The sequence below is a fragment of the Haliotis rubra genome, unplaced genomic scaffold (genome assembly GCF_003918875.1).
Source record: "Haliotis rubra isolate DU_JTF1 unplaced genomic scaffold, ASM391887v1 Scf635, whole genome shotgun sequence".
NCBI classification, from domain to species: domain Eukaryota; kingdom Metazoa; phylum Mollusca; class Gastropoda; order Lepetellida; family Haliotidae; genus Haliotis; species Haliotis rubra.
Window position 1 is genome coordinate 275,032 of NW_025767341.1, and position 26,699 is coordinate 301,730.

At 40.5% G+C, this 26,699-nt stretch overlaps 1 protein-coding gene across 2 annotated transcripts; it reads left to right on the top strand.

Annotated features, from left to right (window-relative positions):
- Positions 1-10,140: 10,140 nt before the first annotated feature.
- Positions 10,141-26,699, top strand: LOC124256682 (signal peptide, CUB and EGF-like domain-containing protein 3). Of its 2 annotated transcripts, none has more exons than XM_046690654.1 (6): positions 10,141-10,474; positions 17,484-17,591; positions 18,360-18,518; positions 20,297-20,416; positions 22,562-22,681; positions 23,874-24,004. In XM_046690654.1, the coding sequence occupies exons 2-6, from the start codon at positions 17,495-17,497 to the stop codon at positions 23,948-23,950; spliced, it is 573 nt and encodes a 190-aa protein (XP_046546610.1). In that variant the 5' UTR covers positions 10,141-10,474; positions 17,484-17,494; the 3' UTR covers positions 23,951-24,004. The 2 variants fall into 2 exon arrangements, with proteins under 2 accessions (XP_046546610.1, XP_046546609.1); XM_046690653.1 differs by lacking the exon at positions 23,874-24,004 and adding an exon at positions 26,093-26,699 and having other exon boundaries at positions 10,142-10,474.

The following is a 26,699-nucleotide window of genomic DNA, read 5'->3' on the forward strand; positions in this document are numbered from 1 at the left end:
ATATAGTGAATGACTTCAGCATATCGAGTTGAGATGTAATCATTCTCCAGTTGGGTACTGTAACAGTGGTGTAGTGAACTGGAAAACTAGTAACAGCTGTAAAAATAGTTGAGGGAAATGATCCAATAGCCAGCAGCTGTACCAGAAGGATAGTGAAATGGAAAACTAGCCAGCAGCTGTACAAATAGGGTAGACCAGCATCATAAATTGTAACTGTGTAATGTGGATGATGAATTGCTTGTCTTTGAATTTGGTGTTTGTAAATAATTATGTAATTAATATATATGTTAGTTGGGGGTGGTTTTGGGGTTGTTTGTTTGTTTGTTGTTGTTTTTGGGGGTGGTTAAAAATAAAGCTCATCTGGATTTTGTACTTAAAATGTAGTGAAGTTAACACCTATCCAACAACTATACAGATAGGGTAGTGAAGTGAACACCTAGCAAGGAACTGCGCAAGTAGGGTTTTGAAATTGTACTGTCTAGCAAACTAGCCAGCAGCTGTTCCAGTGCTAAAGTGAAATGAGACAATAGCCAGTAGCTGTACAAGTAGGGTGTTGAAATTGTACTACTTAACAAACTAGCCAGCAGCTGTTCCAGTGCTAAAGTGAAATGAGACAATAGCCAGTAGCTGTACAAGTAGGGTGTTGAAATTGTACTACTTAGCAAACTAGCCAGCAGCTGTTCCAGTGCTAAAGTGAAATGAGACAATAGCCAGTAGCTGTACAAGTAGGGTAGTGAAATCGAAAACTAACTGGTAGGTGTACAAATAGGGTAGACATGATCAATTGTATCATAAATTGTAACTGTGTAATGTGAATGACGAATTGCTTGTTTTTGAATTTGGTGTTTGTAAATAATAATGTAACGAATATATATATGTATATATATGAGTATATAGATGGAAAACTAGCCAGTAGGTGTACAAGTAGGATAGTGAAATGATATTACACAGGTTGAGTTGTTGTATGAGTACAAGTAGGAAGCAGCAGAAAGTTAGACCAGTAGAAAGGTTGTTGGCAAGTGAGCGGTGGTTACGAGAGATCGGTTTTGCTAAGTACATCTATATGCAATATATTTCAGATACGACTCCAACCTTCAACCATTCTCCAGTCAGATCGCCACTCGCGGCGGCTTCTACAGCGCCAACCGCGGCATGTACTACCCTGACTCCCTCTCCGCGGCATCCAGTGACGACAGCCACAAGCGAAGAAAGAGGAATGCTCGGGGCAGCTTCAGAGACAGTGCTTGGTTCGCTAAAGATCACCAACAACCACGACGTAGGTTCTTTATAGCAATGAACAGTATACAAACATACTAACAGTAACGGAAGTGACAATGAAGCAAAACAAGAGTGAGTGAGTCAGGTTTTACGCCGATTTTAGCACTATTCCAGCAATATCAAGGCGGGGGACTCCAGATAAGGGTTTCACACATTGTACCCATGTTGGAAATCTTACCCGGGCCCTTCAGGTTGAGTCCAGACAAAAACAACATAACATCATCACCTAAATAAAAATTACAAAAACAACATAACATCATCACCTAAATAAAAATTACAAAAACAACATAACATCATCACCTAAATAAAAATTACAAAAACAACATAACATCCTCCTTTGCTCCAGAACTCAACAACACAAATCATAAAAAACTAAGGTGTGGGGAATTGTCATCAGGTGATGGGGAAATGTCTGGTGGGGACATTCTAAATAATTCAGTTAAACATTATTACGGTTATAAGTTGTTATGAAACTGACAATTGTTCAGAAGATAATTATTTGACGTTCAAACTGTTCCGAACAAAGAAAGTATAAGTTATAAGTGAAGAGAAATTATTGTGAAAATGGCAACCATCATTTGAAGATAAATAATCAATGTGATTTGAGCTGGCTGGATATTATCATTACTGTTCAAAACGGCGTAAAATGCTATCAAAACATATGATTCTTTCAATAAACTTCCTGTATGATGTCAGATGTGATCCTAAAAGATCACATCAACATAGATCACATCAGCGTACTGAGTGGAATAGGCTGTTTTACAGAGATGTCCACAAAATGCTCAATGTAGCTATGTCGATGCTTAAAACAGATTTTTTACTTAACAGAATGCCTCAAATGTTGTTTTAAGGTGTTTCCAAAAATCGTCCAAAAAGCTAAAGAACTCGGATATGGTTTAGACTAGCAATAATCATATTCAGGGTGACTGTGAGATTCGAACCCAATTGGATTCTTTAACACTCAAGGGATGCAACTTTGCAAAAGCAAATTTCGGCGCCTTAGTGGTAGACATCATGCTGTACCCGTGGAGATCCGGGTTAGAACTGATCTTCAGTAGCCCATGCTTGTCGTATGAGGCGACTAATGGGATTGGGTGGTCAGGTTCGCTGACTTTGTTGCTACATGTCATCGTGTCCCAATTGCGTAGATCGATGCTCATGCTGTTGATGACTGGATTGTCTGGTCCAGACTCGATTATATACAGACCGCTGGAATATTGTTGAGTGCGGTAAAACTAAACTTAGTCGCAATGTGTTGTAGACTCTGTGAGATCTGCTGTCATTACATGTGGGTTGTTTTATTTGCATTCTTCTGTTTGAAATTATGAATAACACAACTTCTTCCCGACAGCTGACGACGCCGACCTTTCCAACTTCTCCTGGGACTTCCTGTACCGGATCATGCCACCGAATGAAACGGTGAGTACAATGGAACCATGATATAAATCTTGAACATTGCATATCAGTGTCTGTATTTACGAAAGCCTATTGCTGCCACATTCATAGCATATAATATTTTTGTAGGGACAATTCTCGTTGCTTCGATTATTTTCTCGTTACTTCGATTATTTTCTCGTTGCTTTGAGTATGTTCTCGTTACTTCAAGTTCTTTCAAAAACTTGAAATTTCGAATATTTACTCCTTCCTACGAGTATTTACTCGTTACTTCAATTGTTGTTTCGTTGCTTCGATAAATTTCTCGTTGCTTTGACTATTTTCTCGTTCTTTCAACTTTTTTCCAAAAACTTGAAGCAACGAGAAAAATACTAAAAACAACGTGAAAATACTCGAAGTAACGAAGATATAATTGAAGTGACAAGAAAAATGATCGAAGTAACGAGGAAATACTCTAAATTTCAAGTATTGGACAGAAACTTGAAGTAACGAGATAATACTCGAAGCAACGAAAAAACAATAGAATATTTTCTCCACCTCACATCAGCGGTAGACACAGCTGTAGGACTTTAGATAATGTACAAACATTATCTTATGAATTAAATTGATGAACGAAGTTCTTGTCATATCCATTCTGCCACAATTGGATAAAATGATTCGGGTGAAGGATATGTATAGTCATGATTGTAATACTTTAGTTAGGCCTTCCTTAAAACTACCTGTCGGAATTAAAAACAACATTTATATATCTGATTCATTGCCTTGTACTTATTTATTCACTTACTTGCTAATTATCTAAAATAGTCGAACAAGTCGAAGGCATCGTTATTGAGAGAACGAGCGGACAAATATAAACTGTAATTTGACGAAGTGTTATTTGCATTATTTGTACCCGTGATACCTTGTCAAAAACATTCAAGGCAAAATTTAATCAATATATTGTGTTACCTTTCAGTTCGAGATCAGAAGACCTCAAATTAACGCGCCCCCCTCGTCGAGATCACAACTGAAGGTAAGGTTCTGCATCTATTGACCATCCAGTGATAACACATCCTGTGAAGAAGAGGCGGTGGGGTAGCTTCACACATAGTACCCATGTGTGGAATCGAACCAGGGTCTTCGGCATAACGAGCAAACACGTTAACCACTAGGCTACCCCATCGCCCACACCAGTATGTGATATATTTCTCTTGTAAAGTTAGAACATCAGCATGTGTTGTTCTGTCTAGAGAATGTGTCAGAGCATCTGTGTGTGGTATGCAAAAAATTTGTGAGAACATCTGCATGTGGTATATTGTCTAGAGAAGGTTTCAGAACATCTGTGTGTGGTATGTTGTCTAGAGAAGGTTTCAGAATCTCTGTGTGTGGTACGTTGTCTAGAGAAGGTTTCAGAACATCTGTGTGTGGTATAGTGTCCTGTAATTGTGTGAGAACATCAGCATGTTGTATATTGTCCTGAAATTGTATGAGAACATCAGCATGTTGTATAGTGTCCTGTAATTGTGTGAGAACATCAGCATGTTGTATATTGTACTGTAATTGTGTGAGAACATCAGCATGATGTATAGTGTCCTGTAATTGTGTGAGAACATCAGCATGTTGTATATTGTCCTGTAATTGTGTGAGAACACCCGCATGTTGTATAGTGTTCTGTAATTGTGTGAGAACACCCGCATGTTTTATAGTGACCTGTAATTGTGTGAGAACATTAGCATGTTGTATATTGTACTGTAATTGTGTGAGAACATCAGCATGATGTATAGTGACCTGAAATTGTGTGAGAACATCAGCATGTTGTATATTGTCCTGTAATTGTGTGAGAACACCCGCATGTTGTATAGTGTTCTGTAATTGTGTGAGAACACCCGCATGTTTTATAGTGACCTGTAATTGTGTGAGAACATTAGCATGTTGTATATTGTCCTGTAATTGTGTGAGAACATCAGCATGATGTATATTGTCCTGTAATTGTGTGAGAACATCAGCATGCTGTATATTGTCCTGTAATTGTGTGAGAACATCAGCATGCTGTATAGTGTGCTGTAATTGTGTGAGAACATCAGCATGTTTTATAGTGCCCTGTAATTGTGTGAGAACTTCCATATGTTGTATAGTGTCCTGTAATTATCTGACAACACCCGCATGTAGTATACTTTCTCACCTTGTGTTACAGTCCAGCCGCCAGCACCCGTTCTCCAGTGCCTGAGACCCTTGCAAGAAAGCATACAGTCATCAGAAGCCGTCTTGGCAACACTCTTCACTGTATAAATCATAGTCACCATGGGATGTTGTAATCATGCTTGAATGATATCGACATTTAAATGCCAAGAACTAATCACAAATAATCCTTGATGGTGACTGTTGGGTATGTCAGGTATTCTTCAAGTAAAACGGTGGCGAGTTTTCACAATTAGGGCATCCCAACTGCACAATTATGTGACATATGATTCATGTCTTCTTCGCCTCATGAATGGTCAACCTGATTAAAAGAATCTGTGGAACTCAAGGATGCAGCCAATAGCCCCGCTGGAATATTGCTAAAAGCGGCGTATAACTAAACTCACTTACCGCAACCAGGACAATGTACATTACATATTTCCTCATAATATATCATTCAGTATAAACTATATTTTACTGTATACACTGAACACATTGAGCACACGTGACTGGCTATTGTTCTCCAGTATGCTGGCATTGCTGGTATGTTATTTCTCGTAATGCATACCAACAAATACCTAACGGTTCACGACTGTTGAGTATGTGCTTACGTCGTGTTGACTGACAGATGCAATGTGTGATTACCTGCTGGTTTTATGGATGCTGAGGAAAGGAATCCTTGGTATGCCACTCACCATTTGGAAGGGATAATATATTACACCATCATATACCTAATTAAGTATCTTTGTATGTATGTGTAAACATTACATTATCAGTATCTCTAACAAACGCTGAGTTGTATATGTTCAAATATGTTCTTGATTTTTTTAACATAAATAGTCTATAGGGCCATCTATATCTCCATAAATGACTCCAATGACTGATTGTGTTTTGAGTCATCTAAATAACGAAACATTTCAGAAGTATAAATACGGAAAAAGATCATCAACCATTGCAATTGCATTTTGAAAAATCGGCAATTTAGTGTTAGTTTTATTCAAGACGAATTATGTCTTCTTATCCCCCCAAATAGTCATGATGCCTAACTGTATTTGTTCAGTATACTTTTAAAGGGTCGTAATACTGTACTTACACCCACTTTTATTGGTCCATATAGTACTGAAAGTTGTTTCACTATATCACGGAGACGGTGAACTACATATTGCTTTGGTTGACATTTAATCAGATTTCTGTCACTGTCGACTATGATGCTACCGATGTTGTAGGCTTGCTGTTTGTTACCTTGATTATCGTGGAGTTTGGGTCACGATGGAGCGGCTGGTTCCGCGCATGTCCGTCACTCGCTGCACACTCCCAGCATCATAGTCTACCGTTCCACAAAGCTATCGTAGAGCTAAGCTGATCATAGCGCGGATACTTTAACATAGACTTAGGACAGTCGTAGCGCTACGATCACTTTGTGAAACGGGGCCCAGGTCCAGTACACGTGTATTTACCGAGAGAAAATAATAAAGCCCTGACTCGCGAGGATGAGTGATATTTGTGTCACCGAAGGGAACTATGCAAGAATGGAATGGAATGAAAGTAAAGTATTTAGTACAGGATTGTATTAACACAGGAAATCTAGTTCTCAAACTGCACATCTTCAGTTTACCTTCTTGGGACTGGTTTTGCGCCATAAAGAGACAACGCTACCACATTCCAGGCGCGGTGGGGTAGCCTAGTGGTTAAAGTGTTCGGTGGTTACACCGAAGACCCGGGTTCGATTCCCCACATGCTTGTACATTTAGATGATGGGGGTAAGACAACATGGGCGTCTCATATTAGAACTCTTTTATTTTCTCATGGCTTTGGATTTGTGTGGCTAAAGCAGTTGGTAATATTAAGCAATTTCTTAAGCAATTTCGAGAACAATCTGTTAGCATGTATTATCAAGAATGGCATTACTGCCTAGACAATAGTTCAAGATACCAGTTGTATAGATCACATAAGAGCTTAATTCAACCAGAACTATATCTATCTGTATTGACATCGAGAAACATTAGTCGCACACTTGTCAATTTTCGATTGGGCTTGTTAGACTTATCAGTAAATAAGGGCAGACGATTTTCAATAGAGAGACGTTTAAGGATATGTCCATTATGTAACTCGGCTATAGAAGATGAAATTCACTTCGCTTTTGTATGCCCACATTATGCTGATTTAAGAAAAAAATATATCCCAAATAATTACCTGTTAAAATATCCTTCATCTGCCTTTGCTTCCATTCTATCCTCCCAAAATGAAAATGTAACACTTAATCTTGCGCTTTATGTAAAACAAGCTGTTTTCCTTAGAAGCAATATCTTATCTGACCTGTAATTTCTTTGTGAAATGTCTGTAACATGTGCTGTATATATACTTGTATTACTTGTATATGGGCCGGAGGCCTTAAGTACAATAAATATCTTTGACTTTGACTTTGACACATGGATACAATGTGTGAAGCCCATTTCTGGTGTACCCTGACGTGATATTGCTGAAATATTGCTAAATTCGGCGTAAAACTAAACTTTGTCTCACACACCCACCACAGTCCGATGCCCAAAGGTGCTTTCCTGTGCACTTTTTCTGAGCAGAGTTGGGCACCATACATGTTGTGTATTTTTTTATTTTCTCCCCCACCACCCCCAAACCCCCCAAGTGCAGGTTGGATCAAGGGCTTTCACTTATAATGTACAGTGTCATTACCATAGAGCGATTATCTCCCTTGCCGTCATGTGTACAGCTGGAGCCTCTGGGTTATCATGTTAGAGTGCAGTATTTCTCGCTTTGTGTATATATAGTCGATATCTAAAATCGGGAACCATACTTATATTGTCATTGTAAATATATTCCTTATATGCCAACAGTGTATGAGAGATTAACAGACATATTCATTATTGTTTTGTTATACATATTTACTACTTCTTTTATGATAAAGTAATATTTACATATTCTTGAAATAAAAATATATATTTACATAATATATATAAAGTTGTTTGCATTTCTTGCTGTTGGGGTGTGTCTTCGTTTTAATATACGTTACCCGAGCTAGTTAAGGGTCTGCAATGCGAATTTAGTCAATAGCATAAATTCTCGTACGCATTGGGTGCAAACCCGGATACTCTCCATTTTGTCCATGCGTGGGTCGTCAGTGGAAAGTGCATAAGGTTCTTTAGAAAGAATAACGCAAACGCATATGGATAATATTGTGTCTCTGCTGTTGGAACTGTCAGTTCCTGCAAAGGCGTGTGCCAAGTGTTGGAAGATATTTCACCTGGTTGATGACGCAATGACGGTGGCACCCCATTAGTCATACGACCCATTAGTTATAACAGGGATAATCTACAGCACCCCATTAGTCATACGACCCATTAGTTATAACAGGGATAATCTACAGCACCCAATTAGTCATACGACCCATTGGTCATACGACCCATTAGTTATAACAGGGATAATGTACAGCACTCAATTAGTCATACGACCCATTAGTTATAACAAGGATAATCTACATCACCACATAGGTCATATGACCCATTAGTCATACGACCATTAGTTATAACAGGATAATCTACAGCACCCCATTGGTCATACGACCCATTAGTCATACGACTCATTAGTTATAACAGGGATAATGTACATCACTCAATTAGTCATACGACCCATTAGTTATAACAAGGATAATCTACATCACCTCATAGGTCATATGACCCATTAGTCATACGACCATTAGTTATAACAGGGATAATCTACAGCACCCCATTAGTCATACGACCCATTAGTTATAACAGGGATAATCTACAGCACCCCATTGGTCATACGACCCATTAGTCATACGACTCATAAGTTATATCAGGGATAATGTACAGCACCCCATTAGTCATACGACCCATTAGTTATAACAGGGATAATCTACAGCACCCCATTGGTCATACGACCCATTAGTCATACGACCCATTAGTTATAACAGGGATAACCTACAGCACCCCATTAGCCATACGACTCATTAGTCATGGCCATTAGTTATAACAGGGATAATCTACAGCACCCCATTGGTCATACGACTAATTAGTCATACGACCCATTAGTTATAACAGGGACAATCTACAGCACCCCATTAGTCATACGACCCATTAGTTATAACAGGGATAATCTACAGCACCCCATTAGTCATAGGGGCGGTGGGGTAGTCTAGTGGTTAAAGCGTTGGCTCCTCACGCCGAAGACCCGGGTTCCAATCCCCACACGGGTACAATGAGTAAAGCCCATTTCTGGTGTCCCCCGCCGTGATATTGCTGGAATATTGCTAAAAGCGGCGTAAAACCAAACTCAGTCAGTCAGCCATTAGTCATACGACTCATTAGTCATACGACCCATTAGTTATAACATGGATAATCTACAGCACCCCATTAGTCATACGACCCATTAGTTATAACAGGGATAATCTACAGCATCTTCTATTCTCCCTGAATAACCTAAGTAAAAGATCGCAATGCTCATTTGGTGACTGCATTTTAAAACTCTGAAATTAGAAATTCAACCAGTTGGTATGCGGCACTTGCAACTAGGCAATTTATACAGGGTATAATGACACAATGTTAGTCTCATCACACAATGCTGGTCTCATAATGACTTGAGATGTAACATAGGATGAGACACAAATAGACAGTACTCTAAATATAGCACATCACTGCCCTTACTGAATCTGTATGTACACTGAGAACGGTAAGAACAACACTACAACATCGATCCATGGCACTATTTTGTCAGTGACTTACAGTACTTGCAGCGTTGTTCATGCAATATTCTTTGCATGTCTAGTACACAAAAATCACAGAGTTGGTCTGATGTTTTGATTATGATCAGTGTTTCATTGAATTCTATCGTTTTCGAGTTAGATTTCGGTTGATTTTGAGCCAAACGGACTATAGATGAACGTGGGTGTATCTTTTGTTGCCTTGATGAATACACATCGCAGATACACCTACTCACTCGCCAACACATTTGCAACTTCAGCAACATGTAATGCTATTGGTCGGTTGGTTAACGCCGCACTCAGCAATATTCTAGGTATATGACGGTGGTCTGTGAATAATCGTGTTTGGACCAGTGATCAACAGTATGAGCATCGATCTACGCAATTGGGATACGGTGGCAACAAACAAACAAACAAAAGATACACAAAATGTATATTGTGTATATTAGCGGGTTGTGTACTCCCACCCCTCTAGACCCTCCATGTTTGGAGCTGATTTTAATTTATTACTTCCTTTTTGAAGCAACGTATTTTATGATATGATTGTGTACAACATAGTAATGTGTAGATAACACACGGAGTGGTATGATACATACATACTAACATTTGTATAGCGCCGATATCCAGCTAAGCTCAGCTGCTCAAAGGCGCTTTGTTTTTCCCTCGTTCGTTTTGCATGATGGGCATGCATAGAGACTAAGACCGTGTGGTTTTCCTTCTGTCCACAATAAATACGTGCACGCTTGAAAGGAATCCAGGTTCAATTGTATGTGCCTAAAGTCAATACGTAGTCACGCCCAGGTCGTCCTGCACCTGCTCTCATGTGAATACAAATACAGGTAGCATTCGATCACGTGACCAGCTTTCACCTTTGGACTCCTTTAGAGGTGCATCTGATCAGACGAGGTAAGTTGTGTCTTTCACCTCTGCTCAGAACGCAGCTGATATCACAGAAAGCGTAAGTTGGTTGCTTGTACCCCATGCTTGTCATAATATATACCCCACCATGATTTAACTGCTATTGCTGCGTGCGGTAACCACAATTCTCCAACTCCCTATAAAGGGCTAGGATTTCAACTTGTAGCTGCACACAGCTACGAAATGTTTCATAGTTTAAATGTTTTCGTCATAAATCCCTGATATTAATCTGTATTGTATTTTATATGCTTCATGCTTCTAACGACAAACAGATAACAATTCACTTACTAAGACTTCTGCTTTCAAATAACAGAACTTATACGTTCAGGGTGGTGTGGTACAAAACGACCTTTGCGCTGAGATTGACGTAGGTCTGTGTTAAGGTCTGGGAGTTACGATCGCCATACTGCTGTGTTTGCTTTGTACAGTGCCGCCCAATCAACCCAACCCCAACCCACCAAACAAAATATATTATTTTCGTATGAGTTGTAGATCCGACAGGTAAACACTTTTTTCCGCTTTGCAATGGCCAAACATTCGTACATTTTGATCATTCCAATATGATAAGAACATGGAGAATAGTATGATTGATTTTAAGAGCACATATATTTGAAGGCAATTAAGTCCTGTTGCAGTTATATATTTATTTCAATTCACATACATTGCCTGAGGGTTGTTACTGTGACATGTTCCGACTGACTGACTGACTGAGTTTGGTTTTACGCCGCTTTTAGCAATATTCCAGCAATATCACGGCGGGGAACACCAGAAATGGGCTTCACTCATTGTACCTATGTGGGGATTCGAACCCGGGTCTTCGGCGTGACGAGCCAACCCTTTAACCACCAGACTACCCCACTGCCCCTGTGGCATGTTCCGGTTTGGTTTGGTTTGTTGTTTAACGCTATATGAAAGCGGTCTGTAATAATCGAGTCTAGACCAGACAATCCAGTGATCAGCATCATGAGCATTGATCTAAGCAGGGATAGGATGATATGTGTCAATGGGTTCAGTAAGTATGCGTTACTGAAAAACAATTCTAACCCGAATCTTCACGGATGTTATCTGGAATGATCCCGGATATTACCCGGATCTTGATGTTGGGGAACATCCCAATATGACCTAGATAGCTTGATCTTCTCATGCAGGTCCGGGATGTTCCGAATCGAGAATTTGTTAGAGAAATAAGGTGGAATATTCCGTAGCTTTGTGTAGCGTCAATTAACATCAAAATTGTTTACTGGGAGCAACACCAAGATACGGATAGAATACTGCCGACTGTCACAGAAATACTTATTCTATATTCGTCTAATCCTTCCGTAATGGCGAGTTGTTTTGGGGTGGGTGTTTTCAAAGTATAATGGCAAAAATGTTCAAATAAAAAATGGAATTACCAACTGTATATGTCATCACCGTTATTGGAAGTCATCACCGTTATTGGAACATGTATGATTACGCACATGCGCACGCACGCATACACGCGCACATACACACACACGCAAATGAGAGTTCAACCTAACCTATGAGAGTAAGCGTTGTTATTGTTTTATACTTGGGAAAATATCAATTAAGTTCAAGGCAACATTTGTTCAAAACATCGAGCTCGGTAAATCCGGGATAAACTGAGTTACTGAACTGAAGGTGCAACAGAAGATTTATCACATCCGTTTTCGCGAGATCTAATGTTGTAGCTGGGGTCCATTGTACTGATGCAACGTGACTGTGAGGTATCAGGAACAAAAGGGAGATTTTTACGCTGCATTATGTCCACACTTCACAGACTACAGTAGACTGTGTGTTATCTATCCCTATTGAACAAGTCACACGGAGTTCTATTCAGGACGCATTTTGTCGTTGTCGGGCGTACTTTTTCTGGCACGACTGAACTGGTCATACGCTCTTTTACAAACATTGATGACTCCACCCACCAAAAAATGATTGATTGATTGAGCTAAGTTTTACGCCGCACTCAGCAATATTACAACTTTAGGATGGCGGTCGGTAAATAATCAAGTCTGGACCAGACAATCCAGTGATCGACGGCCTGAGCATCGATCTACGCAATTGGGATACGATGACATGTGTCAACCAAGTCAACGAGTCTGACCACCCCATCCTGTTAGTCGTCTCTTACGACAAGCATGGGTTACTGAAGACACATTCTAGCCCGGATCGTCAAGGGTTCAATTTGATATCACCTTAAGTACATCCACTTTTTCAGAATTTGCATTATGACCGACAGTAACAGCAACACCACTACCCGGATCTTCAGGGGTCACCCACCAAAGAAAAATATTCACGAATTTTATGGTAGCCATTTGGAGCATATTTCAGTTGTCAGTAACCTCGTATTGATTACCAAATGTTTCTGTTTGTTTGGTGTCAGCCCGATCTGTCGACAAATGAAAAATAGGATGTTCCTAACCGTCGACAAAACAAAAAACCCGGAATGTCGACATCGCGTGGTCAACATACCGTGACGGTGTTAAATAATGAAAGAGAATGTTTGCTTAGTGGTTGCAAGTGGCCATGGCGGCTACAGCTATGCTCGTATCATGAGTAAATGAATTAAGTAGATTAAAGAGAATGTCTTTTTAACAATTTGCAAGAGAATTAAGGTTGCAAAAACCAGATTATTATTTTACGTTATGCGAGTGGAAGGATTACCATTTTGGAGTTTAACATGCAACAACATGAGAAACAGAGAGCTTACAAATTATTTTGTGATATTGGGAGTAGAAGGATTATCGAAATGCTTTTGTAAACATTTCGCATGTGGGTATATATAATAGAACATGAATATTTTGTTACCACTGTCAAAATGGCAAATGCTATGGTGCGGGTTTAATTGATTGACAACATTCATAGAGGTCAGAATCTTTACCACAATGGATTCAAGTACAGAGTCAACAGACGCAGAGGTCAGAAAACATACTGGAGATGTACAGATCCAACCTGTCCATCATATCTGGTTACAGAAAACAACCTGCTGAATATGGTCGGTCAAGGTCACAACCATCCTGCTATTCCGTTTCTTACTAAGGTTGATGCGTTCAAGTCACACAGAAAGTAGGCCTTGCTTCAGAGTACAAGTCAGACAACAATGTGAAAAGACTAGTGCGTCGAGCTGCAGCTCTACCTTTAGTGCCTCTGGATAAAGTTGAAGATGTCTGGCTTGATGCCATTGCAGACGCACCACTAGGTGAAAAGGCGACACAGCTGATGGATTACGTTACTACCACCTGGGTAGAAGGTCCATGGACACTGTCAACTTGGAATCATTTTGAAAATGATGGACACAGAACTAACAATAATTTGGAAGGTTGGCACAACAAAATCAACAAGTATGCCATGAAGACACATCCGAATGTATTTGAGGTTGTGCGAATGCTACAAAAAGAACAGTCATCTACTGAAGTAAAAATTCAGCAGATCCAAGGTCAGCAGAGAGATCCTGTCCGTAGACGTCGCTACCGAATCATCGACGCTAGGATTCGATCCTTGAAGGCCGACCTTCTTGCCGACAGACTTACTGATTTGAATTACACAGACCATGTGTCAGAGTTGCTTCATCCTGGCTGAACATTCAGATTACTTCAGTGCACATATAAACGACTTTTGGCAAGTAGAAATAACTGGACTCATCTTTTATATATTTATTACTTATACACCAACAGAAATCACTTATTTATATAAAACACACACACAAATATATTGTGTGAGCTTTATGAAATATATTAACAAATATGCTATATTGTGTGACATATGATACATGTATGTTGTTATATTGACTGAATAAATATATTGTCTAATATATATATCACACTCTGTTTTAATTAGTTTGTTAATTTCGAGAACACTGGGAGTGAAATCACTCATGTAGAACATCACCTCCCTTTTCCCGGACTGTCGCCAAGTAATTTGGACGGATTATTTCTTGTTGTCGACAGTCCGGGCATAAACCCGTTTGTTTCTGTGCAAGCATGCCTGATTGATATGGATTACAGTTCGAAAACAAATGCCTGTACAAGATGAAACGACCCCGAAGATCCGGGTTAGAACAGATCTTCAGTAACCCATGCTTGTCGTAAGAGGTGACTGACGGGATCGGGTGGTCAGGTTTACAGACTTGCTTTATCATGCCATCGTATCCCAATTCCCATCGTATCCCAACCCTATTCCCAAGATGGAAACACGATGAAAACAAGATGAAACTTTTCACGTTTCACCATATTAAATCGTTATGTCATGTCTTTTCTTGTTTTGCTTTGTTTTATATACTCTCCCAAAAAGGAAACGCATATAGAATTTCAACTGTATTTTTATGTTTATTTTGAAACATCTTGTAGGCTTTATGAGTCAATGAAATATAGCGAAATTGCACACTGGGAATGCAGACTTATCCGTCTTTGGCACCAACTCGAGGAAAGTCAGTTTGAGTGTCACATGGAGACGTGTGGTGGCGCTGAAGTCAATACCTCGTGTGACCACCGTGGGCATCCAGAACTGCACGGCATCGCCTCGGCATCGAACGAATAAGTCTCAGAATCTTGTGTTGCCCAATCGCAGCCAACTCTGCCTGTAGTGCCTGTGCGAGTTGCTGAAGTGTCTGGGGCTGAGGGTTACGGCGTCGCACCCGTCTGTCCAGGGCATCCCACAGATGTTCGATCGGGTTTAAGTCCGGTGATCTTGAGGGCCAGGGGAGCACATTGATGTTGTGGTTCTGGAGGAAGTCTCTAGTGTGACGTGCTGTGTGGGGCCTGGCATTGTCCTGTTGAAACAACTCCCTCTGGCGATCAATGATTGGAAGGAGGTGTGGGCGTAAGATTTCGTCACAGTACCGTTGAGCTGTCAGGTTACCCTGGATCATCACCAAATCACTTCTCCTACGGCAGGTGATCGCTCCCCACATCATAACACTGTCCCGGCCGAATCTGTCCACCTGGGGTACGCAAGCGTCGGCGAAACGTTCACGTCGACGTCAGTACACCCGCATTCTTCCATCGCGTCGTTCCAATAGAAATTGTGATTCATCACTGAACCAGATTCGACGCCAATTCGGTAGGTTCCAGGCCTGAACGTTGGTGCACCATTGAACTCGATGTCGACGATGTTGTTGTCGAAGCACAGGGCCAAAATAAGGTCTTCTGGCACGTAAACCAGCCTCTCTCAACCTGTTCCTGACGGTCTGTGCAGAAAGCCTCCTCAATCCGGGTATTTGTCGAGCGGTACTGGTCGCCGTAGCTGTTTGATGACGCAGGTGATGTACCCGGATGTAGCGATCCAGCGCCGCAGTGGTCGCTCGAGGTCTGCTACCGCATTCTGCCGGCGATATCTCTCCCAGAGACGTGAAATTGTGCTTTGGTGAACATTCATGCGTCGGGCAACTGCACGTTGAGACTGGCCAGCTTCAAGCAAACCAATGGCGATATGACGGTTGGCTTCACTTAGACATGGCATTTTGCGTTCGTCAACAATATTCCAAATACAGTGAATAATCGACAGACAGCGATCAACCTTTTATACCCATCATTGAGACTATCTGATCCCCAACTTTCACGTGCATTGCATGTGAATTGTGTATCCTGTGACACTACACGCCGAAATTGAAAATCATGCTGTTAAATACGGGTATATTACGGATGGTGCGTTTTGTTGTGATGTTTCAAAACATAAACACCATAGGACTCATAAACAGAGCAAAACCTTTTGTAAAATGAATCACGTTTTAATTCATTGCTACATGAAATTGCTATTTTCATGATGCGTTTCTTTTTTGGGAGATTATGTTATGGTATGGTATGGTATGGTATGGTATGGTATGGTATGGTATGGTATGGTATGGTATGTGATGGTATGTGATGTGATGTGATGTGATGTGATGTTATGTTATGTTATGTTGTGTTACACCTCGTGACCAATTGCCAGTAGTTTAAAACTTGACATATCTTGGGCTGTTGTATTTTCCACCCCTTCCTAGTGGTGCCGTTCGCTTTGCAAACTTACGTTATGCATGTGTGACAGAAATCATTGGTTAGTATCCAAGATTGATCTTGAATACGTTTCTCTGTTTAATAGCACTCGTTGTGGTGAAGTTCGCCAAATGGTAAACGTCCAAGACCAATGTCTAAAGTCACATTGGGATTCCCTCCAACAATAAGTTGACATGTGAAACGAGATCAAAATATCAAGGTCACATTGGGATTTCCTCCAACAATAAGTTGACATGTGAGACGAGGTCAAAATATCAAGGCCACATTTTGATTTCCTCCAACATCAAGTTGACATGTGAGACGAGATCACAATATCTAGGTCACATTGGGATTTCCTCCAATTAGGTTGTCATGTGAAACGAGATCAAAATAGCTAGGTCACAATGGGATTTCCCCCAACAATAAGTTGACATGTGAAACGAGATCAAAATAGCTAGGTCACATTGGGATTTCCTCCAACAATAAGTTGACATGTGAGACGAGATCAAAATATCAAGGTCACATTGGGATTTCCTCCAACAATAAGTTGCCATGTGAGACGAGATCAAAATATCAAGGTCACATTGGGATTTCCTCCAACAATAAGTTGCCATGTGAAACGAGATCAAAATAGCTAGGTCACATTGGGATTTCCTCCAACATCAAGTTGCCATGTGAGACGAGATCAAAATATCAAGGTCACAATGGGATTTTCTCCAACAATAAGTTGACATGTGGAACGAGATCAAAATATCAAGGTCACATTGGGATTTCCTCCAACATCAAGTTGGCATGTGAGACGAGATAAATATATCTTTGTCATATTGGGATTTAGCCCAACAATAAGTTGACATGTGGAACGAGATCAAAATGTCTACGTCATATTGTGATTTACCCGACAATATGTTGACATGTGAAACGAGATCAAAATGGTAATGCGTGGCACTCGTAAATTGTTCTGAATCCAATTTTTTTTCCACAGCAAAGTTTTTAATATACGCTTCAATAACATTGTATATTTCCAGGTGTAAGAGGTATGAGTCCAAACAGATGGAAATACTTTCGATGGCTTGCAATCGCGACAGTATTCTTCACACAACCCACGCTCAACCCGGCTGCCGACTTCCCTGAAGGTGATAACTCTCTTGAAAACAATAGCAAATGACGTTTAACTTGCGCTCTTACCTTTTGGTCACCCTGAAGGTATTGTAAGGAGTCACTGTTTCTTGTGTAACAGATCTGATTTCCTGCCAACATTTCCAAGATATGTTGATGACCACCGTACTAGTTAACCCACTCCTAATTCATTTTCATTTATATTTTGGACTCAGTCCTGACCGGTATCTACTTGGACAATCGTCATCTTCGTAGCTTGAGGAATGTGTAATCAATTATGCACTAGGGGCCCCTTTGACTGGATAATGGAGCTCCAGACATCGAGGTTCTATGTTGAAGAAAACCTCTAACCAGTTCCACATGATTTTGAACATTTATTGTTTAAGGCCGCACTCAGCAACTATAATCGACTCTGGACGAGACAATCCAGTGATTGACATCGTGAGTAGCGATCTACACAGTAGGGATACGATGACATGTGTTAACAAGCTTGGTTTGCTGAAGAGCAATTCTACCCCGGATCTCCCCGGGTTTGAGAAAGACAGACAGGCGACAATATGTTAACACCAAGTCCATGTGAAATACTGTTGGGACGTTGAAAGCATGCACTTGACAATTTACAGTTTAACAGTAGGAATGCATTACTTAGGTAACAATATGCCAATGAAGACAATAAAATGCGTTTATGGAAAGCGTGTATTGAGACAAGGGTGTTTTGTTGTATATTTATAAGGGTGGGGCACACATGGACAAGTCTTAATTCTTTCATAATGTTACAATTCTAGAAGATGAATATCAGATTGCGGTCTTTACATCCCTGTACCGGAAGTATTCGTCAGAAGTTGACCTGTTGTCAGAGGACGCTTTGAATTCTGACCTACTCCCTTCAGAGACCAACCTTCAACAGGAGCGAGAGAAGCGAGATGTTCAGTCTTCAGGTGATGGTGAGTAGATCTACCAGATTTGACACAGGCCCTAATTGGTACGTTTTGTAACAAATAACGTTATATTTTCAAACTAATTGTGATAAAATTATTGTGCTAAACCATGATTGTGAGGTTCCCAGTTTTGTCTTCCGGGATTTGTGTTCGGGGGTTACATATCTAGAGTTTGACTTCCGGAGAGTTATGTGTTCAGCATCTACCAGGAAGCAAATAAGTATGTTTTCGGGGTTTTAACTCGCTGTGTGTTCGGGTGTTTCCTAGTTTTGTCTTCCGGAGTTATGTGTTCAGCATCTACCAGGAAGCTAGCAAGTATGTTTTCAGGGTCTAACTTGTTATGTGTTCAGGGGGGTTTCTGGGAGAGTATGTTTCGCATCTACCAGGAAGCTAATAAATATGTTGTCAGAGTCCTAAATCGTTATGTCTCTGGGGTTCCAGCATCTAGTTATGTTCAGCAGCTACCATAAGCATGTTTTCAGGTCTAATGTTAAGGGGTTTCCTATGTGTTCCGGAGGTTTCATTGACCACCAGGAAGCTAATAAGTATGTTTTCAGGATCTAACTTGTTATGTGTTCAGGGGTTTCCCTGTCTTCTGGAGAGTTATGTGTTCAGCATCTACCAGGAAGCTAATAAGTATGTTTTTCAGGATCTAACTTGTTATGTGTGTTCAGGGTTTCCTAGTTTTTGTCTTCTGCGAGAGTTATGTCTTCGAGAGTTATATTGGCATCTACCAGGAAGCTAATAAATATGTTTCGTGTGGAGAGTTATGTGTTCAGCATCTACCATGAAGTCCTCAGGAAATTGTGTTATGTGTTCTGGGGGTTTCCTAGCTAATAAATATGTTTGTCTAAATTGTTCTGTGGGAGTTATGTCTTCTGGGGAGTTATGTATGTTCAGCATCTACCATGAAGCTAATAAGTATGTTTTCAGGGTCTAACTTGTTATGTGCTCTGGGGTTTCCTAGTTTTGTCTTCCGGAGAATTTTGTGTTCAGCATCTACCAGGAAGCTAATAAGTATGTTTTCAGGATCTAACTTGTTATGTGTTCAGGGGTTTCCTAGTTTTGTCTTCCGGAGAGTTATGTCTTCGGCATCTACCAGGAAGCTAATAAGTATGTTTTCAGGATCTAACTTGTTATGTGTTCGGGGGTTTCCTAGTTTTGTCTTCGGAGAGTTATGTCTTCGGCATCTACCAGGAAGCTAATAAGTACGCTTGTCAGGATCTAATTTGTTATGTGTTCAGGGGTTTCCCGTAGTTTTGTCTTCCGGAGAGTTATGTGTTCAGCATCTACCAGGAAGCTAATAAGTATGTTTTCAGCGTCTAACTTGTTATGTGTTCCGGGTTTCGTAGTTTTGTCTTCCGGAGAGTTATGTGTTCAGCATCTACCAGGAAGCTAATAAGTATGTTGTCAGGGTCTAACTTGTTATGTGTTCGAAGGGGTTTCCTAGTTTTGTCTTCCGGAGAGTTATGTGTACTACATCTACGAGGAAGCTAGTAAGTATGTTTTCGGGGTTTTAACTCGCTGTGTGTTCGGGTGTTTCCTAGTTTTGTCTCCCGGAGAGTTACGTGTAGTACATCTACGAGGTAGCTATTTTTTCAGGGTCGAATTTGTTATGTGTTCAGGAGTTTCCTACTTATGTGTTCCGGGGAGTTTGTGTTCAACATCTACCATGATGCTATGTTTTCAGGGTCTACCTTGTTATGTGTTCAAGGTAATAATGTGTCTCAAATGCCACACGGTTCACGTAGAGGTAGCAGGAAGGAGTTATCTTCTCCTTTCAGATGTCGACGAATGTCTGGATCCGGACCTCAACACGTGTCTACAGAACTGCACAAACACAGATGGAGGATTCAACTGCACCTGTTTTGAGGGCTACGAGGAGGAGGGTAACAACTGCACGGGTGAGATATCAGTATAGGTTTGACTGGTAGAAATACAGATATACACTTACATTATAAAATATCTCTCTCGTAAACAATAAAATCAACATGTGATAAGTATACAAATATGGTATGTTGTACATTAGGTTGCATCCGTAGATGAAGATGCAGATGCAATCACACTTTGTATTAAATAACGTTCTATTTTTTAAACTGATTGTGATTAACAATGTTATATAAATATAGTTTTATTATTTGTATCCCCTTCGAATTATTTATTATGTCCTGACGTGTGTAAGGCGTATTGTCACTGTGAAGCTTTATTGGAGAGTGCGTGAGAGAGTGAGAGAGAGACGATGAGAGTGGTGAATGTACAAAGGGGAGGGATGAGAGGGGTGAAAGTACATGAGAGAAGGGTGAGAGACATGAGTGACGGGTTGAGAGACTGTTGAGCTAGACATGGAACTGGAACAGCAACAGGTGAGTCGCCTGGACACTCTGATGCCGTCATTGAGGACCAGGAAGACGGTCCAGACGTTGATCCAAAGGTAAGCATATTCCGTGGCAGCTACAGAAGTGATTATCCCATCTATGGTTACAGCACAGGGTCACATATATCTCCGCTCTGCACGCTCATTGAGCGCTATGAAAAGTGATAAAGGGAGATAAACCCTTTGTTTATATTGTCTGTCGATTGCCACTGAAAGTGTTAAAATAAACCGATTCGAAACAACACACATGTATTATGCTCGTTAACTCTTTTACGTTTTATCCTAATATATGACAATTGTGATGCAGCCTTACTCGCAACTTATAATATCTATCCATACACCGTGTAACCATAAAATGAACGTTGTACGTATTTTAAGCCATAAGGACAAAACAAGATAAAAATAAGATTTAAGATGTACAATCGAAATATGTTCTTACAGGCGCAATTTCTTTCATTTTTTCTTTTGTTTACCATGGCGAGTTGGTTCGGCATCTCTTTTTTTCTGTTCTGCTTCTTGTTGTTTTTGTTTGTTTTGTTGTTGATGTTTTTGTTTGTTTGTTTTTATCATGGTGGAGATGCAAGCTTTCCCTTGTAAGGTGCCTCCATAAAGGCAGGTGAAATAGTGCTTACTAGTAGACGGAGCCTCAATAAAGGGCCATGTCAGGAATTATATTTGCTATTTATTCATACACAACTGAACACTAACAAAAGTTTGTTTCCAGATCCGGTTGGGAACACTGCTGAAGAGAAGATTCCAATGTCTTATTTGGAACGCTTCCGAACAGGGAAAGTCTTTTAACGCAGTGGAAAAGCCTTGCCACTCTTTCCAGAATATATATACTCAGCAGCAAAAAACATCCGTTAGTACGAATTCAAAATTAGATAGGCACTGTAATCAAATCATTACAGAAATGTAAGTTTTCAGGGTCTAACTTGTTATGTGTTCAGGTGTTTCCTAGTTTTGTCTTCCGGAGAGTTATGTGTTCAGCATCTACCAGGAAGCTAATAAGTACGTTGTCAGGATCTAATTTGTTATGTGTTCGGGGGTTCCCTAGTTTTGTCTTCCGGAGTTATGTGTTCAGCATCTACCAGGAAGCTAATAAGTATGCTTTCAGCGTCTAACTTGTTATGTGTTCCGGGGTTTCGTAGTTTTGTTTTCCGGAGAGTTATGTGTTCAGCATCTACCAGGAAGCTAATAAGTATGTTTTCAGGGTCTAACTTGTTATGTGTTCCGGGGTTTCGTAGTTTTGTCTTCCGGAGAGTTATGTGTTCAGCATCTACCAGGAAGCTAATAAGTATGTTGTCAGGGTCTAACTTGTTATGTGTTCGGGGGGTTTCCTAGTTTTGTCTTCCGGAGTTATGTGTTCAGCATCTACCAGGAAGCTAGCAAGTATGTTTTCGGGGTTTTAACTCGCTGTGTGTTCGGGTGTTTCCTAGTTTTGTCTCCCGGAGAGTTACGTGTAGTACATCTACGAAGTAGCTATTTTTCAGGGTCGAATTTGTTATGTGTTCAGGAGTTTCCTACTTATGTGTTCCGGGGAGTTTGTGTTCAACATCTACCATGATGCTATGTTTTCAGGGTCTACCTTGTTATGTGTTCAAGGTAATAATGTGTCTCAAATGCCACACGGTTCACGTAGAGGTAGCAGGAAGGAGTTATCTTCTCCTTTCAGATGTCGACGAATGTCTGGATCCGGACCTCAACACGTGTCTACAGAACTGCACAAACACAGATGGAGGATTCAACTGCACCTGTTTTGAGGGCTACGAGGAGGAGGGTAACAACTGCACGGGTGAGATATCAGTATAGGTTTGACTGGTAGAAATACAGATATACACTTACATTATAAAATCTCTCTCTCGTAAACAATAAAATAAACATGTGATAAGTATACAAATATGGTATGTTGTACATTAGGTTGCATCCGTAGATGAAGATGCAGATGCAATCACACTTTGTATTAAATAACGTTCTATTTTTAAACTGATTGTGATTAACAATGTTATATAAATATAGTTTTATTATTTGTATCCCCCTTCGAATTATTTATTATGTCCTGACGTGTGTAAGGCGTATTGTCACTGTGAAGCTTTATTGGAGAGTGCGTGAGAGTGAAGAGAGACGACGAGAGTGGTGAATGTACAAAGGGGAGGGATGAGAGGGGTGAAAGTACATGAGAGAAGGGTGAGAGACATGAGTGACGGGTTGAGAGACTGTTGAGCTAGACATGGAACTGGAACAGCAACAGGTGAGTCGCCTGGACACTCTGATGCCGTCATTGAGGACCAGGAAGACGGTCCAGACGTTGATCCAAAGGTAAGCATATTCCGTGGCAGCTACAGAAGTGATTATCCCATCTATGGTTACAGCACAGGGTCACATATATCTCCGCTCTGCACGCTCATTGAGCGCTATGAAAAGTGATAAAGGGAGATAAACCCTTTGTTTATATTGTCTGTCGATTGCCACTGAAAGTGTTAAAATAAACCGATTCGAAACAACACACATGTATTATGCTCGTTAACTCTTTTACGTTTTATCCTAATATATGACAATTGTGATGCAGCCTTACTCGCAACTTATAATATCTATCCATACACCGTGTAACCATAAAATGAACGTTGTACGTATTTTAAGCCATAAGGACAAAACAAGATAAAAATAAGATTTAAGATGTACAATCGAAATATGTTCTTACAGGCGCAATTTCTTTCATTTTTTCTTTTGTTTACCATGGCGAGTTGGTTCGGCATCTCTTTTTTTCTGTTCTGCTTCTTGTTGTTTTTGTTTGTTTTGTTGTTGATGTTTTTGTTTGTTTGTTTTTATCATGGTGGAGATGCAAGCTTTCCCTTGTAAGGTGCCTCCATAAAGGCAGGTGTAAATAGTGCTTACTAGTAGACGGGGCATCCATAAAGGGCCATGTCAGGAATTATATTTGCAGTTTATTGATACACAACTGAACACTACCAAGAGTTTGTTTCCAGGTCTGGTTGGGAACACTGCTGAAGAGAAGATTCCAATGTCTTATTCGGAACGCTTCCGAACAGGGAAAGTCTTTTAACGCAATGGAAAGTCTTGTCACTCTTTTCAGATTATATATATATTTCACAGAAAACAGACAAACGTTCAAAATTAATGGCAATGTTTTGATAAGATCAAGATTCTGCACAAGATTTTGCACAAACATCGTAACTTCTTAGTTGTATCGTCAACAATATATCATTTCGTATATTGTTTCTCAAACCCTCCTCCCACTGAATCTGACCATGAGAAACACCCACAATAATAGTGGATGCGCTTCTCCCTGGGTCACTTCATTGCTATGGTGATGTAAAGTATACACAGCTTTGTTTAACATCTCCATTCTCTCCTGATCCGCTGTTTGAAACTGGCATATGACGTTATAACTGATCAAAAATATACTACGAAATTATACTTTTGAAACAACATTTATTTTCATGTACAAAAAAAACGAAAGAAGGGACTACACAAACAAATATAAACATCACTAGCTTGGAGATCCGATGTATAGCTTGGAAAGTTCAGCAACTTGAAGTGACAAGGCACACCCAGGGGTTGACAGTGAGTAAACATATAAATGAATGCTTAAGATAAAAACCAAGGCCAATTATTTTTAACATAGAAAAGGCGTAAACTAGGGCCCACTTGGTCCAGGGTCTCATATTGCTACATAACGCGCACAGTTTGACCCTGATCAGAACCAATGCAAATCATCGAGTCTGTAAATCATCGAGTTTGGATTAGACAATCCAGTGATCAACAGCATGAGCATCGATCTGAGCAATTGGAATACGATGACATGTGTCAACCAAGTCAGAGAACCTGACCACCTGGTGCCGTTAGTCGCCTCTTACAAAAAGCATGGGTTGCTGAAGATCAATTCTAACCCGGATCTTCACGGGTCAGACAAGGATATAAACTGAGGATCAAACTAAGCTGACATTTAGAAGAACAAGGGAGGCAGTTTTATGAATATACAACTTCTTTATTACAATATATACAATGTGTCGGTGTATTTCTTGCTTGTTGCTTAAAACCGCACTCAGCAATATCCCAGCTATATGGCGGCGGCCTATTAATCATCGAGTTTGGACCAGACAATCCAGTGATTGAACATCGATCTTCGCAGTTGGGATACGATGACATACGTCAACCAAGTCAGCCAGCCTGACCACCCGATCCGTTTAGTCGCCTCTTACGACAAACATGGGTTACTGAAGATCAACTCAAACCCGGATCTTCACGGCTAACACCGTTATCAAGCAAATGATGTACAGTACTGCAGGTAAAGCATTTATACACATGAGTAAGGATAATGTTTATACAGACTGATGATGTTAACTGGTGTACACAATACATACGGCTGATGTACAAAGTGTGATGGGTGTTTACACAATAAGGATAATGTTTATACAATGCAGGATTATAACAAGGAAGAGATTATGAGCAAGCCCGCAATGAGATGGACAATGAGCGAAATGAGAGATGGAATTAAGGCTGTTAAGTTAGGAGTTGATCGTAGGCAGTACGTATGCAATAACCTTGGTCTCTGTTGGCTGGTAGGTGTGAATGACTTCTTGTAGTTTCAGTCTTGTAGTGGCCTGATAGCTGAGGAGTACCTTAATGCTGCTCCAAAGGATGCTGTGGTCTGAGCACAGAGTCTTTGCTCTTCTCTGAAGGTTGGTGTTCTTTAATTCTTACAGGGAGGGGCCTGGTACTTTGGCCTATAAACGAATGACCGCAGTCACATTTTATTTGGTTAACTGCACTTGTGGAGTCTTCTTTGTTTGTTGGGGTTGGTCTGCCATTGGTATGAAGAATTTTCTGTACGGTTCTACCTCTCTGGAACGGTACATTGATGCTGGCTTGTTCTTGGCTTGGTGTCCGAGGTAAGCCATCAGCAGAGACCAAGAAAAACACGAAGCCAACATCGATGGCGTGTTATGGAAAGTGAGTGAGTATGGATTTACGCCGCTTTTAGCAATATTCCAGCAATATCAAGGCAGAGGATACCAAAATGAACTTTCACCCATTGTACCCATGTGGGGAATTAAACCCTGGTCTTTGGCGTGACGAGTGGGCGCTTTAACCACTAGGCCACTCCATCGCCCCCCTGTTTTAATACAGAAAGGACATAGATCATGACACAATAATAACAAAATGTTACTATACCTCATTTCAGGGAATAAATGGGGTCCAGATCAAGTCACATCCAGGGAAAGATGTAAGAAGATAGCAAAACATAAAATCACAATGTCGTGTGATCGAATTCCAATGAACAAGTGAGGATTCTGTAGCACGCGAACATGTTAAAGGAATCTATGGGTTCTGGGAGAGGGCTACTGGCCGTGTTGCAAGACATATTGGGCATACGGACAGGGTACATTTTGGCCTGGTTCGATGTGAATAGTAAGCCTTAGTCTGTTTGCATGCTGAAAGTGGTTGAATTGCCAAAATGTACACATGGAATAAAGTATCGCAACCGCCGTTGTTTTTGACGATCCGACAAATCTGAATGGACAACGGTACGCCATTGACATCTCAGATAGGGTTGTACCACATTTCGATAACCATCCTCTACAAGACCAGCCTTCATGAGAAGCAATGTTTTGTCACATCGTGCGTGCTCTTGCCGTTGGTGATTTCTTACATCAAGAGGCGGTAGCAACTCTAACTTGGCCCACCAAATCTCAATGCTATAGAGCATGTTTTGGACATTATGGATCGCACGCCTGAAAGATCCTACTACAGTACAATATCCTAGTGTAATGGAAGAAGCCTTCCACCAA

Coding starts and splice junctions, on each gene's coding strand:
- LOC124256682 (XM_046690653.1), top strand. CDS start 17,495: ATGAGTCCAAACAGATGGAAATACTTTCGATGGCTTGCAATCGCGACA. Junction 17,592..18,359: donor GGCTGCCGACTTCCCTGAAG/GTGATAACTCTC, acceptor TTACAATTCTAG/AAGATGAATATCAGATTGCG. Junction 20,417..22,561: donor GGAGGGTAACAACTGCACGG/GTGAGATATCAG, acceptor TTCTCCTTTCAG/ATGTCGACGAATGTCTGGAT.